Source organism: Larus michahellis, chromosome 4 (genome assembly GCF_964199755.1).
Source record: "Larus michahellis chromosome 4, bLarMic1.1, whole genome shotgun sequence".
Lineage (NCBI taxonomy): Eukaryota > Metazoa > Chordata > Aves > Charadriiformes > Laridae > Larus > Larus michahellis.
Window position 1 is genome coordinate 73544851 of NC_133899.1, and position 17583 is coordinate 73562433.

Consider the following 17583-nt stretch of genomic DNA (forward strand, 5'->3'; position numbering starts at 1 on the left):
GCATAGCAGAACCTGGTCCACTGCTATTTATCATGGATCTCTAGATAATAAATAGTACATTGTTTATTTCGGTAGCCATTCAGGATTAGATCAGCTGTAACAACTACCTCTATTTTGACGTTCAGAGGATTTGGGGGACTGAGAGCATTAGGCAGCTCGCTGTTTATGAAGAAAATTGCCTCATAACTTGCAGAAGTAATGCAGGAAGAGGGGGAAATACTGTACATCATAACTCCTTGGGACCCCACAGTCTCGCAGTGATTTGCCAGTCTGTACAGGGAGGAAAAACCTGGCTATAAAAGGGAGACAAGTAAGCGGTGTTGAAGCATAGCGCTCGTACAGAACTAGTACCCTTCCTTCTTGGTATGACCCAAAAAAAGAAAAAAATCCCTGCCAACATAACGAATCTCTGAACGACAATGGAGCTTTGGGAAGACAGTAACAACTCCTCCCACCAAAGCATGAAAACAATGGAGATTAAGACAACTTCAGGGCGACGCTTGCCAAGCTCTCAATTTTCTTTTGCACAGCATCCTTCATATAAACTGGGTCCGAAATCAGCAAGGTGACATGTAGAAACAAGCAAAAAAACCCCAACAAACCCAACAAACCCAACTGCAGTTCAAAAAAGGAAAGAGATGGATTCAGATACGACTTGAAAGGAAACGAAGGAGCCTGCTTCAGAACTGACCTGGAACCTGCAAATCACAGAGAGACAGTGGTCCAGCTGGTCATCTGCTCTATGTATAGTTCCCACACAGTTAAAGGTCTGCAAAAGGAGTCAAGCTTTTGGATATATGCTGCTATGAATTCATAAGCAATTTTAAAAGCACTCGAAGGACAAAAAAAAAGAGGAGGAAAAAAAAATGGCTATTTTTTTCCTGTTTCTTGATACCCTTCTGTGCATTTGTATAGTATATAACGTAGTGGGATCCTGATGTGATTGGGCTTTGTCCACGACACTGTAAGAGCAATAACAGGCTTACTGAAATTAGTAAACTCATAATGACTTCAAAGGGCTTTGCCTCAAGGGAGTGAACAATTTCTGGAGCCTGTTTTTCTTCGAATTCTAACCTTTGTTTTCCATACAAATATCGCCTTCCTTCTATTTGTACCTCTTACATAGAGACAGACAGAGGTTGGTGAAGGAAAACAGGAGTAAAGCAGTATTTGTTTGGTACCAAAGCAGTATTGCTTGCTGAGGCCAAGAACTGTGGCGCTTTCCCAAGAACCTGTAAAATCCAACTATCAACAAACAAAACTAATCTCGGAGAAGAGGGAAGGCTGGAAGAGTTTTCACTGGAATCTCGCTGGCATCCAAACACTCGCTGTGAGTTCTGTCGAGAAATTCTGCATCATTAGCAAAACGAGTTATTTGCAAACGAATATTTTCATTTTTACGAAAATACATATATTCAAATATATATATTCAAATAAGAATATTATTCGTATTTGCAAACGAATTCTGACTGTTCCTTCCCACCATGCAACACTTCATTTATTCTCGTCTCCTTTTCCCTCTCTCTCTCTACAACTTGCATTAGTTTTTGGAAATGTATCCCTTGTTTGAGAAACACCATTTAATACCATCCCAACCACCTCCTATTTTTGGGGGAGGTGGAAAAGGGAGTGGAAATAAATATTGTTTCATTTGCTTGCTTACATTTTAGAACGATGTGATTAACCTGGGATCCATACTGAGAAAATTTTCCCTTTCATGATGCAGGAATTTTACGGAGGAATAGAATTTCAGGTTTTCTCCCTGAACAAGGATAGTGTTAGGAGAAGGGCCAGTCTCTTCCCTGTACACAAAGAATTTTGGTTTCCAGGTGCCTTTTATAGCCTTCTGGATCTGTTGCCTTCTTCCTAAAGAGAAAAATCAATTATTAGAGGTAGCACTTATTCCTGTTTAGCACCCAACCCTCTTCTGTATTTCTGTTTTGGACATACCCTAATGTGCACAGAGGCAGTGAGTACAACATTGAGTGACAGAGGTTCCTGGATCAGAAGATACTGACATTATTTGTATTTGATGGTGGGGTTAAAAAAAAACCCAAAACCAGAACTTACATAAACCCCTGTCGAAACTGATTACCTTATTTTAAAAATAAAGGAAAGGGTTGCTGTTGATATGCATTAGTGGAGAAAATCTGCCTTTACTGCAGGCAGGGAGCTGAGCTTTTGCACTCATCATTTCTGCACCGTGCCCCTGTATTAATGTCACAGAAAAGATCCCTACAATAATGAAGAAATACAAACCTCCGTATTTTATAAATAAAAATTTGCAGACCCTAAATGAATACAAGGATGTAATTCACTCTAGGATTTCTGCAGCTGTTAATAAATCACTCAAGCTGCACTCTGGCAGCTTATGACATCAGCAGATCCCCTCAAGTGAATTACAGCCATTAATTTACACAGAGGCGGCCATCTATCATCTATTATTGACCATCTGCCACTAAGAATATGTACATTTTTGATAAATTAATAAGATTTCGATAGAAAACGTCTTTAATTTTATTCCTATGTACATTTATATGCAATGTTCAACATTGGGTTTGTAGCCGTCAGGGAAAACTGGCTTGTGACATCAGCCAGGCGTGATGACGCGTTGATTGCAATGGTATACCTCACGGCAAGTTGAGCGAGGCACCGTGGCTAGTGCTTAAGGCCACGCTCCTGCACAGAGGGAAGGGACTGATCCTCTCAAAAATGTCACAGGGAGGTATTTACTCACCCAGCATTCAAAGGAAACAAATCCTCTGCGTGCCCGCGGCCAACAGAAAAGTGTCGTTCGCAATGTGAAACCTGTTACGCCTTTGCACAAGATGATTTCTTCCCCACCGTAAAAATAACGTCCATAGAGCATCTGCTTGCTGTAAACAGAAGATAAAACATTACCGTAAATGACAGATCAAGCTCATTACACCTGATGATTTACTTCGGCTCCTTCCTTGTATTTCTTCCTGTTTCCTCATGCTTCTACTTAGCTGGGTGATACTGCTGGGCTCTTAAAATCGGCAGAACTGACAGTAAGGATCTGGGCACAGTATTTCCAGTTTAAAATGACAACGTAAGTTGTATACAAGCTGTAGCGCAAGACACGGTGTGCTTTGAAACTGTCACGGCACCAACGTACCTTACAGCCTGGGAGGCCTGCTAAAGAGCCAGAACATGTATGACAATTCGGCCTTGTTATTGGCACATAAACACTCCCAGATGTCCGTTTCAGAAACGCTTACGCTGGGTCTATGTAAAAATCCTGCAGAATCAGAGTAAGCAACAAAACCTCCAAACGCCTGCGTGGCTGAGTAAAACTGTCAAGCGGGTGATGGACTTTTCAATTGTGGTTATACGCTTGGAGTTGTCCAAATTACCCATTGCCACAGTATTTAAGTCAGATTTGCACATAAAGTTAAGAATGGACATACAGGGACGAAACGCCATTCGCTCAGCTAGAGCTGTATCTTTTTCAGCTTAAGCTGGATTTGGCTTTGTATCATTGGAAAGGTTTTGTTGCAGGGGTGATTTTGAATAAGGAGGCTTAGGGCTGAGGGCTGGATTCTGACCCCGCAGCTGTGGGCAGAATTCTGGACCGATACACAGCCTCAGAGATTGCAACGCAGCAGCAGCTTCTACGCCTAACTGAAGTTCAAGTTTTGCTGCTTAGAAGAACCAAAGTGGTTTTTACAAAACCGCTCATCACATAAATATTTTAATAACTACATTTTTTCAGTGAAAACTGGCTGACCAAAAATGTTTGCGACTATTCTGACTGTACCGTCATAGCATATATGGGATGCTGAGAATACAAAAGCTACTATTCCCAAAGGGGGGAATGTCTACAAAATCAGCAAAAAGCAAATTTTTAGAACTGTAAAAATTTAGGAATACTACTTCAGGAATTAAAGACTACTGGTTCTTGCCAATGCACACCAAAATAAACTCATCCATTGCCTGGCGTACGCTTGAAATCTTTCGGTCTTATAGTATCAGAAAAAAATTCTCCAGCAGAAGTCATAAAATCACCATAGATATATTGAGTAACATGTGACTGTAAGAAATTTTTATGCCTTTAAAAAATAATGCCATCATCACCATCCTTTGATATGAAATTAGAAAACAATAAAAGTTTATTATCTGAGACGTTTCATGTTCCGGTGAGGGTTAAGCCTGATATGGTAGTATTAATTTAGGAAGCGAAGCCAATGTTGAAACTATCGATGGGTCTTTCACAATACAAAATATAACAAATTTCTGAAATTACATTTAGTTGGAGCTAGTTGCCCTGTCTCTGCTGGTTTCCAGAAAAAACACAGGCACGCAAAATTGTTTAACATAGTAAATTTATTCCTGAAGCATCCCATCATGATTTGACCAAGGTTTGACTACCCAACTGTCTTATTTTCCAAGACAGTGTTTTGTTTTATCAGATGAAAGACCTACAATGGGAAAATGCTGTAACATAGAAGAAATAACAAACCCAACTGTAATCAAACTGGAAAGGGTGCTTATTTTTTCTTTAACTTTTCTAATTGTTGCCAGAATAGCAGAGGAAATAAGGTTCAGACGAATGTGTTCTGAAAAAAAACCATAACATCCTTTCACACGCAGCCAGGGCTTTGTCACCAGATCACATTGCTGGAGTCCATGGTGGGGATGTAAATAGGGGGGTTTAGGTCCGCTGCTTCAACCACATTAAGGACTCCACACCCGTCATCAGAGCTATGGAAAACTCTTGTTGCTGTTAGGACTGAAGCCAGCATCCTCCAGTCTAGCAACATCTACGATTCTGAGATGACTGTAGCCATTCCCAAAAATACACAGAGCAACCTGGTGCATCTATAAAACAATATACAAATGTTGTTACTAATATTATCACAGTGTCGCTGCTTGCAATGCTATTAATAGTCCATTCTGGTTGGAAGTAAATCTTTCAGAGGTTTATAATTTAACTGTTAAAGTCTCTGTTAATCTGGTTTAGCAACAGGGCACACAAAATCTCAGCTTCAGAGGCGATTTCTTGTTATCAAATTATAGCAAAATCAATTTACCTAGCAATTTGGTTTGTCAGGACACATGCCATTTCCAGATCTTGTTTCACTTGTATGACTAAAGCAAAATTAAACCCAGTTCCATGCAAAATTGTATTTTATTAAAAAAACTTCAGCATCCTACTATGAATAAAACTGAGGATTTTGGTGTTCCTGGTGAGTAGCTGTTGAGGGGAGAGATGTTACATGGCAAATCTTTGCCTCGTCCACCAACAGCTACGGTTGCCTTAAAATGAACGTAAGCGATCTGAAACCTTCTAGCAAAGTTATGAAAATAAAACTTGTATTTGAGAACAGCCTGTGCTGCAATCAGCGTTATCATATGACAAGAAGCACAAACGGGCAACGTGAAACATTGAGTCCGCCATAAAACTTCTGAACTTTGAGCAGAGAAAACGCTTGCCTGCGAGTTTTCCAGCTCCTGCGAATGTAGAGACGTCCACCGGTTACCGCATTAGCAAGGTTTGGGGTGCCCGCCCCCACCCCCGCCAATAAACGCGATTAATTGCGCCCGTTCGTGCTGATGGGCGGTATCGCCATCACACACGCACCACCCTCCCCCTGTCTCGCCGCCTTCAGCGGGTCCCGACAGCAGCGAAGCCACCTTTTGTTCCGAGGGGACCCTGCTGAGGCGGGCGGCCCCGAGCACCCCCCTCCCTCGCACCCCCCCACGCCCGCCCGCGAACACGCGTGGGGAGACGGGGCCTGGAAGGGGGCGGAGGGGGAGAACGGGCGGGCCAGCCACCCCGCTCCGGAGCTGCCCCGTTCCCGTTCAGCGTCCCGGGGAAAGACGAGGCGCCGTGCCACCCCCTCCAGGCCGCGGGGGCCATTTTTAAATGCCTCTTGTCAGGCAGCGGCGCGGGAGGAGGAACGGGGGAGGAAGCAGGTGCCGCGGCTCGGGAGCTCCCGGAGGCGCTGAAGTTGCGGTCCCTACTCCCTCAGCGGAGGGGGGGACCTGTCGCCTCACAGACGCCAGAACGAAGGTGGAAGGGGCGCCTAAACCACCCCCCCCAACACGGGACGCACATGAACCACCCACCACTCGCCCCCACGGCGGGGAGTCCCTCGCATTTAAAGGGCAGCTCCGGGCGGAGGAATCCCTCCACCGCGTGAGGCGGCCGGGACTTCTTTCTGCGCACACACGGCCGGGGCGGCCCAGAGCCGCGGGGTGGCCCGGGACTTGTTTTCTTTCAGCGAAATCCCTCCGCCGCGGCGCAGCGCCGGCCTGTGAGCGGTCATGGGAGCTGCGGTCCGCGCTGTCCCTCCTCCGCGGGCGAGGCGCGGAGGCTGGCGGGCTGGCGGGCTGCCTCTGCGCCGGCCGGCGTGAGGCGGCGGCGGCGGGGGGAGGAGGCAGGGAGCGGCACGGGATGGGTGGGGGGGGGCGGTCTGTATTTCCTCTGGAGTTGTGTATCCTTCCGCAGCGGCGGGCGTAAGGCAGAGCTTGGCCGCGGTGTCCCTCCGCCGCCGGGAGCGCAGGGGCAGGCGGCGTCTCCCCGGACGGGGCGAGGAGGTCGTGGGCTACGCTGAGGAGAAAGAAGAAGAAACTTCGGAGCGCGGTAGCCGGCGCAGCGGCCCGCCTGGCTCGGCAGGCCGGCGGAACGAGGGCTCCCCGCAGAGAAGAAGGAGAAGGAGGAGGAAGCGGCGGCGACGACGGCGGCGGTCGGTGCTCGCCGCCGCCCCGCGGGGTCTCTGCGAGGGAGCCCGGGGGACTCTTTCTCGCGGGGCTCGGCGGAGGGATCTCTAGGCGGCTACTGCCGTCGCCTCCTCCCTGCACCGTTCGCCCCTCGGCGCCGCCATCTTGGATTTTAATCCGCCATTTTTTTTCCTCCCCCCACTCGGAATTATTTTTTATCACTACCGCTGCTTTTTCTTGCCCCCCTCCTTAGGCGCCCCCCTCCCCCCCCGCCCTTCCCTCGCTCAGTCTTCGCTTCCTTCTTCCCCCCCCACTTCCTCCCCCTTTTTTTTTTTCCCCTTGCTCCTTTCCCTTTGATGATTCATTTTCCCCCAGTGGCGGCGGGGGCAGCGCCGGCGGCGGCGGGGGACCCAGCGCGGAGGGCAGCCGGGAGGTGAGTGGCTTTTGGGGGGAGGGGGTGTGGTGTCGCGACTCCCGTGGGCCCTGTGTGAGCAGGGTGTCCCCGCGCGTGGGAGGCGCCTGTCAGCGGGCGGCGAGGCGGGGGCGCCGGGGGCCGTGCCCCTCAGATTGGGGGGGGGGGGGGGTGGACGGACGGACACACGACACGACGGGACCCTCCCCATCTCCTGCCCCGCCGCCCGGGTGCTGCCTCCCCGCCGCGGGGACAGCGTGCGGGGCCGCCGTCGCGCCCGCCGCCTCCGGGCGGCGCTGACGGACGGACCCGGCGCCGCGGGGCGGTTGAAGGGGGGCGACCCGCGTCCGCCGGCAGAGGGGTGTCTGCGGGCCGTGCCGCCTCGCTGCCGCGGCTGGGGGCCGGGGGAGGGAGGTGGGGGCGGCGGGAAGGGCCCGTGTCGGGAGGCCCAGCCCTAGGGGGCAGCACGGGGCCGGGGAGGCGCCGCCCGGCCCGGAGCCTCTTCCGCCGGCCGCGGCCCCCGCCGGGTTTCGTGCGAGTCGTTTGAGGCCGGGGAGGCGTGTGGGGAAGCGAGAAGGAAGCTCTCGGTTACTCGGTGGATGGTTTGTGGTCCCGGCGGCGCGGCTTTTCCCCTGTGAGCGCTAACAGGAGCCTTAACCCGGGTTTGTCCCACTCGGCGCTTTTATTAAGAGCTGTTTTGAGTGACTGTTCCGGCCTCGGAGCTTGCTGCAATCAGCTCGAAACGCCCGGCGTCTTGTGTTTTTTTTTTTTGTGATTTTTCATTAGGGAGTATATACTTCTAAGGAAGGGGTAAAGCACATCTACATCTGAAACTTTAAAGCCGAATTATTTTCAACACATTACTCTTTTAAAAAAAAAAAAAAAAAGAAAAGTAAAGATGGGGTGTGAGGGAGAGAGAGTACGTGGTGTTTTGTTGAGTTGCATCACAGGCAGCCTGAGAATCTTCAGTACTGAACTTGGTGTAGTTTTCTGGTGGTTTGAATTCAGCGCAAGGTGACAGATGTCAGTCTGATCAGGGTGTTTAATAGTGTAACTATATACAGTGGGAGGTTTTAGTCGATGAAGTTAAAATGTATTGTAGAATAAGTTTGCACAGAGTCATGTCCTCTTTCCGTAATCTGGTCACGGTAGCTATGGATGCATCCTTTTCTGTTTTCATTAAAAATGAGCTTTTTGTCTTGAATGTTTTAAGCCTTCTTCCTTGCAAGTAACGCCATGTGAGGAAATCAAGATGTACTTGATTGAAAAACGGGACTTGTTTGTTTGTTTATTGTGCTATTTTGTTACTAGAGCCAGATAGGCACCATACTAACATCTCTGTTATATATTTATTTGATTTCGCAAACTGGAAAATAAGATTTATTTAAAGTAATTACTTGGTGCATTGCCTAATAAATGAATAGGTGGGATGATGTGTCCTCGTATAGTCAGTAGCAGGACTAACAGGGCTCTTGAATACTTGTTTTGCTCTCTTAGCACTATCCTATTGCAGGACTACAATTCCCAGTATTCTTTTCGCTTCAGACAGCATTGTGCTTTAATGCAACAGACAGTTGCCAAAATTAACATAGTAAGTGCAAGGTATGATACTTCTGTGCTAAGCGGTGAATCCAGACCTGTGGTTTGAGAGTGCAAAGCATTTGGGAACAGTCCCAAAAAAGTGCTCCTGACCACTTCCCTGACTTTGTCCCCCCACCCTCCCTGTAACATCCTCTTGTACCATGGTTCAACCCAGCAAGGTTCAGGCTTTTCTGGTGTCTTCCCTGGTTTGGTCACCGCTTGGCTTTGCAATTGTTCTGCTGGCGCAGGGGGAGGTGGTGTGGAAGTGGGCACGGGCAGGCGAGGGGGCAGCAGGACTGGTTTGAAGTCTTCCTTGGACTGTAGTGCTGTTTGTGCCAGCCACGGTGGGGCTGCCCTGAACTGCCGTGTTCAACTGAACCTGTGTAAGTCATGCAGCTAAACTGTCACAACAGCTGACGCTTTTCCTTCCCGTTTCAGTGGTCCTGCTGCTGCTCCTCCGGTACTGTGTCCTCTCTTGCTCTAGTGCCCATTGGATCCTTTGCTAGACCTGCTCAGCACATTAAACCGGCAGAAAATTACCTGCTGTCCTCCCTGCTGGGTTAAAGAGCTTAAACTGAGTTATGCAGAAGTTCACTGAGCTCCAGAATTTGTAGAAATGCTTGTGTGATGGCAAGGGAGAGGAAGGAGGAGGTTCTTCCTCTCCCAGAAGGGATTTCTTTTTTTTTTTACTGTGTCTGTGAAAGTCTGGCGAACACTGGAGTTGCTGCTGTGAGTTGGGGGGATCATGCAGCCTTTGGGCTGCTTTGCTCGGCCAGTTATTCAGCATCACCCTGGGAGGCACCCAGTGGAGGAAGAGGTGGTGGTGGTGGTGGGAGATGAGAAAGGGTCAGGAGCTTCTGAAACACCTCTGTCTGTGCATTCCCTCTCTGCCACTCATCTGTACTGGTATGCTGTTGCTTCTGTGCCTGCATTGTACTTGGATTAATATCCAAATTGACACACAAAAGTGATGTGGCTGCAAAAGAACTGGCACAAGAGATAGTGGGAGTGCACGGACTGAGCTGTTGGTGGGGGACTGAAGCCTGGGTTTGGGTCAGGTTTGGATCCATGTGTGTTCTCATGAGCCTGCATCCTGGGGCTGCAGTTCTGCAGCAGTTTGAACTGACCTGAGTCAGTTTTGACACGGTCTTACAGCCTCCCACGTGCCACTGTTAATCCATGTCCAATTCTGCACTGAGCTTATTCTGAGAATTAACTATCTGAAAAGAAACACTCAACCCCCCCCCCCCCTTTTTTTTTTGCTTTTTGTGCTGGTGGTTTAATTTACTGAACCAGTTCATTCCAGGGGCAAAGAAAGTCAAAAATGGGTGTGAAATCAGGTGGCTAAAATAAGCAGCTGCAGGGGTGGGACTGAAGTAGCGCTTTCCTAGGTTTTTTCCTTAACAGCTTTTACCCTGTTGAGGAATTGCAGCCTCAACTCCAGAATCTTGAAGTCCTGTGGGACCACCTGACCTTTCTTTAAGATACAGCTTTGACTGCAGAGATTATGGGAAGGTAAACTCCCAAATAGCTTCTCTTTTTGTCACTTTCCGTAGTTGCAAAGACCTCTGTTCCACACCTGATTTTGCTGTGTTTTGGTATAATCAATAATAATTTGTATCGTAGCATATGACATTAGGTTCCTGTTTAAAGTGACACTCTGCATTGGTTTCATACTCTTTGTGAGACAGATGCGTTCTGTGCCTCCCTTTCCTCCCTGACTTAATGGTACTTGTCTGAGCTGTCAAAAACAGTAACTGAGAGAAGATTTGAGGCTGTTTCGAATAATTCCTTAAAGTTGTGCAAATTTTCATTCAGCTTTGATTTTGCTCAGAGTCTTTCGTATTAGAAATCTGAACACTTTTTAGGAGTGGGTGGATTTTTTTGTTATCCAGGTGGGGTGGCTGTAGTGAAGTCCTCTGCAGCCTGGTGATCCTATGGAAAAACTGGTTACATAGTTTTGCTCTGCTTCCCAAATTCAAAGGTCTGTGGATTTTTTTTTAATTTTTTTTTTTTTTTTTTTTTAGAGCTATCAGTAATGAAACATATATCTTCTGTCTTGATACCATTGATTTGTCCAGAAAAGCTGGGTGTGTGGTCATTGTGTCTTTTGGTTTTGTGTCCTATATTTGTTTTAGGATGCTGTTTCGTTGAGGAAAACTTTTTGCAGCTATAGTTAACTTAAAAATAGCAAACAAACAAACAAAAAACACACCACCAAGCCGAAGCTGGTTTAGATGGCTGAGTTTTAAAGAACAAAAATCCAAACCAAAACCAAACAAATAACCATATTTTTAGAAGGAGGTCCTTTGACTGCCTGTGTACTGGAGACCATGGGAAAGGGGAAGATGACCCTGCCTGTTAGGAAACTTCCTGATCCTGGTCTTTGCCTGTGTCCTGGACGGGGATGAACAAAATCCACCGCATCTGTTTAGAAGCTGCCCCTGTCCTTTTAGTAATATATATTTATATGCAAAAACTGTGCTATGGAAGACCAAAATAAATCATATTTTCTTATGGTTACTGATGTATGTGTTTGTATGGTTTAGGGTTTGATTGATTTGGTTTAGTGCAGCTTTTTTTCCTCCTCATGAGAAGACTTCTCTGAATTGATAGATTTGATTAGACCAAAGCCCAAAACCTGGGAGGCTCAGACAGCCTTTGAGATCTGTTTTAACAGCCATAGATTTTCTTTACTCAAATACATAGGGATTTACTACACTTTCCAGTATAAAAGGGCTAAGGCATTTCATATGATATAAATCTGAATGGTACCGTTTAATCAGTCTGGTGAACACTTCTGGATAAATCTGGCTTTGAGTATCTTATGCCATGACAGCATTAATCGTGTTTGTGCATCAGTTGTCAATGGGTGCTTCCGAATGTTACTGAAATGTAAATAATGCTGAGAAAGTGTGTTAATAGGTTTAATAAATTTAGAACCAGGTAAATGAAGCTTGAGTTTTCATTTTTGAGAGTGCTGTTGCAATGAGATGCTAAATTCCCTGATGAGAGGGGCCGAATGCAATTGAGGTATATTTTGACATGTGAGGCAATGTGCCTGTAAAACTACCTTAAAATAATTATAAAAGGCAATATAATTGTAAAGAGTAGTGGTGTAATTAGTCAAGGGTCAAAACAGCAATGTGGACATTTACATTGCAAAGAAAAAGGTCCCTTGGAAGCTGTAATTGTGCTGGTAAATTTAACAGTATAGATAAACCCGAAGTCATGAGTGATCCATGCATGGTGTTATATTATTTGATGGCAGATCCCTTTAGCAGAAGTCTCAAACTGTGTGGATGTGTAAGTATGTTCCAGTTTTTTCTTGAATAGGAAGATGGTGTTCATCTCTTCCTTTTTTCCCTCTGTGCCTAAAGATCTTGTCAGCATGAGTCTGATAGAGAAAGTACTGAGAGCAAATCACATCTGAAGTATTAAAGATCACATGGTGGTGATGAGTGGGGCATCTTTTGCTCTCTTTTAGGTTATTTGTTGGTGTTAGAAGCTGTGATATTCACTGGGAAAGGAATCCTGTCTGTTGGTTCTGCCTTTTGATACCATCTCTTGAAAGCAGTGTGTGTATATTGACAGAAGGAATAGAGGCTGAAGAAGCACATGTGCACTCTTCAAGTTTGTCATTTATCTTGTATCAGAAAATAAAAGGCAGCAGTAGATGAAGATGGGTTTTCTTGCTCACTAGGCTGCTAGAATCAAATAAATAATGATTTTTCACATGAATGTTTGCTAGATTTCACTAAAAGATTTCATTTTGCTTGGAGAGGATTTCTGTTGTCATCTATATCAATATATTTTGCAGCAAAATAAAGTGTTTTTCCTACATGGTATGTTTTGAGTATTGTTCTGTGGCCACATTTCTTCTTACCTTTGCCACCATACTTTCCTTATCACTGTATTTGTTAGGCAGAATTGTCTTAGCACCAATAGTACTTACCTTCCCCAAACCAGACTTAGGAAAATCAGTTTCCTTCTTTGTGCAGAGTGCGCCTTTTTTCCAGCTGAAGGTGTAGCTACAGTACCTGTCAGTTGTCAGAAACACTACTGTATTGAATGTTTTTCCTCCCCGTTGTTGCATGCATCGACAGTCAACTTCATGGTAGACTTCATTTATCTTTACTGCTCTTGAACTGTAGCACACCACAGACTATATATAGTTCAGTCCTGGTTTGCAAAGAGACCAAGACTGAATTTAGTGGAAGTCTTTAATGTAGTTTCTGTTGTAATGCTCTTTATTACCACTGTTACAAAAATGGGGAACGGGGTTTAGTTAAGAGTATGTACAGCTGGAAAGTGAATTGATTGAGAAGCAGAAAGAGGGAAGTTTAAGCACAAGCTTGTCATCGCGTGATAGTCAGTGCAGATCTTCATAGGGTAGCTGTCGCTCAGGGAAATTCAGGTGGGATGCTTAACAAGAAAGTTTGGGGGGGTTGATCTTTATTCCCCCTTCCCCCTTTTAAAATGTATGTTATCAGGCAAGCTCTATGAAGAGGAAAAAAAAATAAAAAAGCCTAGTGTTTTCTAGTATAGGTTTGGCTGAAAGAATTCCAAGGGGTTTTTTTTGGAGGTACTACGTAAAAATGTCTAGTTCTGTGTATAGCTAAATGCAATGAATAGGGCTTTCTGTAGCAAATTTTAAGTGTCTGGTTTGTTTTCTGAGCTGCATCTGGTAACTTCCTAAAGAATTTGTCAGTATGGAGAGCAACTTCTGCGTTCTGGAAGTCAAAACTGTTTGGTTCCAGCTCTGTTAAAGAGCTATATTAAAGCTTGCTGGCGCAGTAAAAAGACATTTAAACTTATTTTTTAATTATTATTATTTTAAACATTGCAGTCAAAACCAACCCTTTCTATCACTGTCAGCAAGAAAATTCCTTCTCCACTGAAATCATCTCAGTTCTTTTTCTTTATATTGAGGCAGTAATTCAACTAGCTTTTCCTCAGTATGATGCTGTTTCACTTTGTCAATAATCTTACTATCCTTCTGTGACAATTTGTAAAAGGTTCTAAAACCTGTAGATTTCTGGATGATAGTTTTAGTAAGACATTTGAGCCAATACATCTGTTAAATCACTTGTCTGCTGGTTTTCTCTTAATACCTCAATCATCTGAATCTTTTTAAGTAACTTAGTTACTAATCATCTAGCCATAAATATTTCTGTAGCTTTAAGTAGCTGGATCACATGGGTGTCTAACAGAAATCCAGTATTTTGCTACTCTTAACTGATTAAAAACAGAACTTCTACAAAAGACACGGTTTCAAAACATCTGTTAGTTTGTTGGGAATTTCTTCCACTAGATTGAAATACCTGTTATCTGTTGTGAGCAGAGTATTAATGCTCTAAACAAATTGTGCCTCTTCTTTTTATGTTATTATTTTATGAGGAAGCAGTAGGGAGGAGGAGAACTGAAAACCAAGTAAATGAATTACTAATGCATAAATGCAATTGTAAAATAATCGTGTAACTGAGATTTTTTTCCTGCAAGTTACACAGAGTGAGACACAACTGTGTACAAAATCATTAGTAACTTTCTTATAATTATTTACACGAAAGGCATGGAGACTGCAGGCAAAAACTAGCATGTGCTTTGCTGGACATTTTTGTACTGTAAGATTTCAGCTCTGCTTGTGAGCCCACTTATTGCTGGCCCATTGAGCCAGATGTGTTGTGACTTTTTTTTTTTTTTGTTACATGAAACAGTAAAAATAGTAGCCTGAGTCCTCTAGATCATTATTGAGGGCTTTTTGAGCTCTGATTTTTAAATAAAGATTTAACATGTTTTCCCCCACCCCCATTCCAAAAATGTTGTCAGTTTTCTGGTTGTGGGTTTTTTCAGCTGCATTCGTCTTTACTTCTGGGAGGATGTTTGTGTAATGTCATTCTTTGCTGTACAGTTCCAAACAGGTTACAGGTTTTTATTTATTAGGAAATATAATTTGAAAATACTCTGGTTTTGGAGTCACATAGCTGTGTGTGTATTTATCCAGGTGTATGTGTGTGTATTTAAACACATAGGTAAATGTGTGTATATAGTCCAGCTCTCAAAATTGAGCTGTCCTTAGCAATTTATCAGCTCTAGAATTCTGTCTTTGCTTCCAGATGTGGTTGTAAGTTGTAGGACAAGTTGTTCACCTCTGGATGTCTGTATTGTACTAGTGCTAATGAACTGCTTTTCTTTCTTCCTAATGCAAATGCAGATCACCATCTCCCCCCCTCCACGTTTTTTTTTCTTTTGTTAAAATCTGTGTCTTGCGAACAGTTTCCAAGTAAGTTCTAATCATGTTTATGTTTTGCTTCCAGTAGGAATTGGAACTGAAATTATTCATCCACTTCTCCAAGCCTTTTGAAAAGTGACTAAATGCAACTGAGTCAGATTGTCTGGGGGAATGAAGTGGCTGGGAGAATCCAAGAACATGGTGGTGAATGGCAGGAGAAGTGGAAGCAAGTCGTCTAATGACCATGCGCAGAATCAGACCAAATTGCAGCATGTGGGAAAGGAGAATCCGAAGATGGGCAAAAATGGAGTTGAGAGAAGATCAAGCAGATGTATGTAAATTTTTATGCAGCTCAGTGTTGTGTGTGATTCATCTATCAATTTGCAAGTCAGATTCTGTCTTGTCTTAATTCATGAAGGAGGTCTGCATTCAGCATGTAGCTATCATCAGAAGTATTAATTATGTTTGTATTTGTTGGATGCATTAGCTCACTTCAGGAATATAGATCTCTTCAGTTTAAAAGTTAAGTGAAAATAACTGAATGTAAGTTAATTTTGAACTGGTATAAGTATAAAATACATGATTGGCACTAAGTGAGAACTAGGGTGATTGGAAGTGGATAATATAATTAGAATTACTAGCCCAACTTTTAGTGAATGCACATTTAGTAAATCCCATTTTGAATGGTCACGTATATCAGTAGTCATTATGAAATGGTTTTAAGGAAAACTTGGATTTTTCTTTTTGCTATTGGTCTGTGATAAAGGGCTAAATACAAATTCAGAGGAAGTCCTTCATTCAGATTTTGGGAAGATGAGGTTTTAAATTTTCATGTCTTCATCAAGTTTATAGGCTGGAAATCTTAGAGGCAGATGTGACTGAACTGTGTCATCTGGAAAGATGCTTGTAGTTGGGGAGGGGAAGAGAGAAGGAAACCAAAATTAAAGACACCCATAAGAAATATTCTAAAATAGTTTCTTCATTGGCTGCTACAGAAATGAACAAAAGCAAGAGTGGAAAAAAATAACTGTACTGCTGTTTCTTCAGATATTTTATCATCTTCCTTAATTGTTCTGTGTTTTTTTTGTCTCTAACCGTAGTGTAGCTGGGCTTTATAATGTTCTTTAGATGATATCTAATTTATGCTCTCTCATTTGCAGGTAGCGGTGCTTCAGGATTTGAGGGTCAAAGTCGTTATGTGCCTTCCTCTGGAATGTCTGCCAAGGAACTGTGTGAAAATGATGACCTAGCAACTAGTTTGGTTCTTGATCCCTATTTAGGTTTTCAGACACACAAAATGAATACTAGGTAACTTGTCCTTATTTTTCTAGAAAAGAATTAATCTTTTTAGCTGATGTAATCAGAGCAAAACTGAGTTTTCTTGCACATTTACAAAAGTCTGAAAAAAATGGCAATTTGTGAGTAGCTTCTGCCTTTAAAATGGTGTTGCATGTGAGACTGGAACTCGGAGTTCTGTGGCAGTGTGCATTTGTAATGCTCTCATAGGTCTTTCGGTTAGCTCTCGTGCATTTATGCTGTAGAACACGTTGGTAGTAGACACTGTTTCCTAGCTTAAACAGTTAACTAATCGTAAGTTTTAAACTGTTAGTCATTTGTAATATTTCAAAGACAGAAGTTAGTGTCTGGGGACTTCTGTTTATTTCTTGTGCCTGGGTGCCTTTTTTTTTTTTTTTTAACTACTTCTTACAACATCACAAGAAAGAGAGAGTTCCTGAGCACTTCAGTGTTGTTTTCACTTGATCTTAAGGTCTTGCAGACCCAGGAATGCTACTCAGGCATGTCTGTATGTATAAGATAAATTAATGTGCTTACTGGGAACTTCCTTACCAGAGTTGCATGTAGTTTGTCACTGTTATGCACCTGTTTGAATACTTCTGGTCTAAATGCGGTGTGGTGTTAGGGTTTAGTTGTTGCATGCTTCTTCCTGTTTTACAGATGTACCACTGATGATAAGTATATTCCATAGATCTCTGTTAAGGTTTTGTTTGCATACAAGATCTGCATTGCTAGCTTAATTTAGAAGCTATATATAAATGATAAATTTCTAAGGACAGGAATCACGTGCTTATTCTTGTACAATAAGAGCTGGGATTTCCAGGCAGCACATCATGGGAAGCAGGCTGCTCAGTCATTCACACTGTTGCTGTGGCTATTTTTAAAGAAGAACAGTTTACCTGTGCAGCTTCTCGTAACTGTACTTCACATAACCAGAGTACTGGTTAAGTAGATAATTGTATGTATGTAACAAGCTGATCGCTTCAAAAATGACTGCTAGATTAATTGTTCTTGTCACATAACGTAATGGTTGCTACTATAACCTGACAGCATGAGTTGCACATGAAACTGCAGCATTGTGGTCCTAATAACTGTAAAGACTTACTCCAAAGAGGTTTTTCTTTTTCACTGGAGAGTGTAACATCCGTCTTTGAGGAATGCTTGAGTTCTTCCCATTCCTCCATGCTATCGGTTACAACAGCACATAGTGCTCAAAACAGGGTCTAGGTAGATACTCTTACATTTCAGTTTGGAGTGTCTTTGTATTTCTGTCAGTTAATCAAGCTAAATACATACGCTCAAAAGACTTTTTGGTTTTGTTGCATGAATGCCAGTCTGCAGACTATGCACAGGTAGTTAATTCATATGCTTTTTG

At 43.7% G+C, this 17583-nt stretch overlaps 1 protein-coding gene across 5 annotated transcripts in view; it reads left to right on the plus strand.

Annotated features, from left to right (window-relative positions):
* Window positions 1-5500: 5500 nt before the first annotated feature.
* Window positions 5501-17583, plus strand: part of KMT5B (lysine methyltransferase 5B) — a 31407-nt gene continuing 19324 nt past the window's right edge. For 2 of the 5 annotated variants that reach the window (XM_074585561.1, XM_074585564.1), the window contains exons 1-3: window positions 5501-7120; window positions 14998-15243; window positions 16073-16220. In XM_074585561.1, coding sequence (XP_074441662.1) covers window positions 15084-15243; window positions 16073-16220 — 308 coding nt within the window. In that variant the 5' untranslated portion in view covers window positions 5501-7120; window positions 14998-15083. Of the gene's footprint in view, window positions 7121-9118; window positions 10196-14997; window positions 15244-16072; window positions 16221-17583 lie in introns of all 5 variants that reach the window. The other 3 variants (XM_074585563.1, XM_074585562.1, XM_074585560.1) reach the window with 3 other exon arrangements.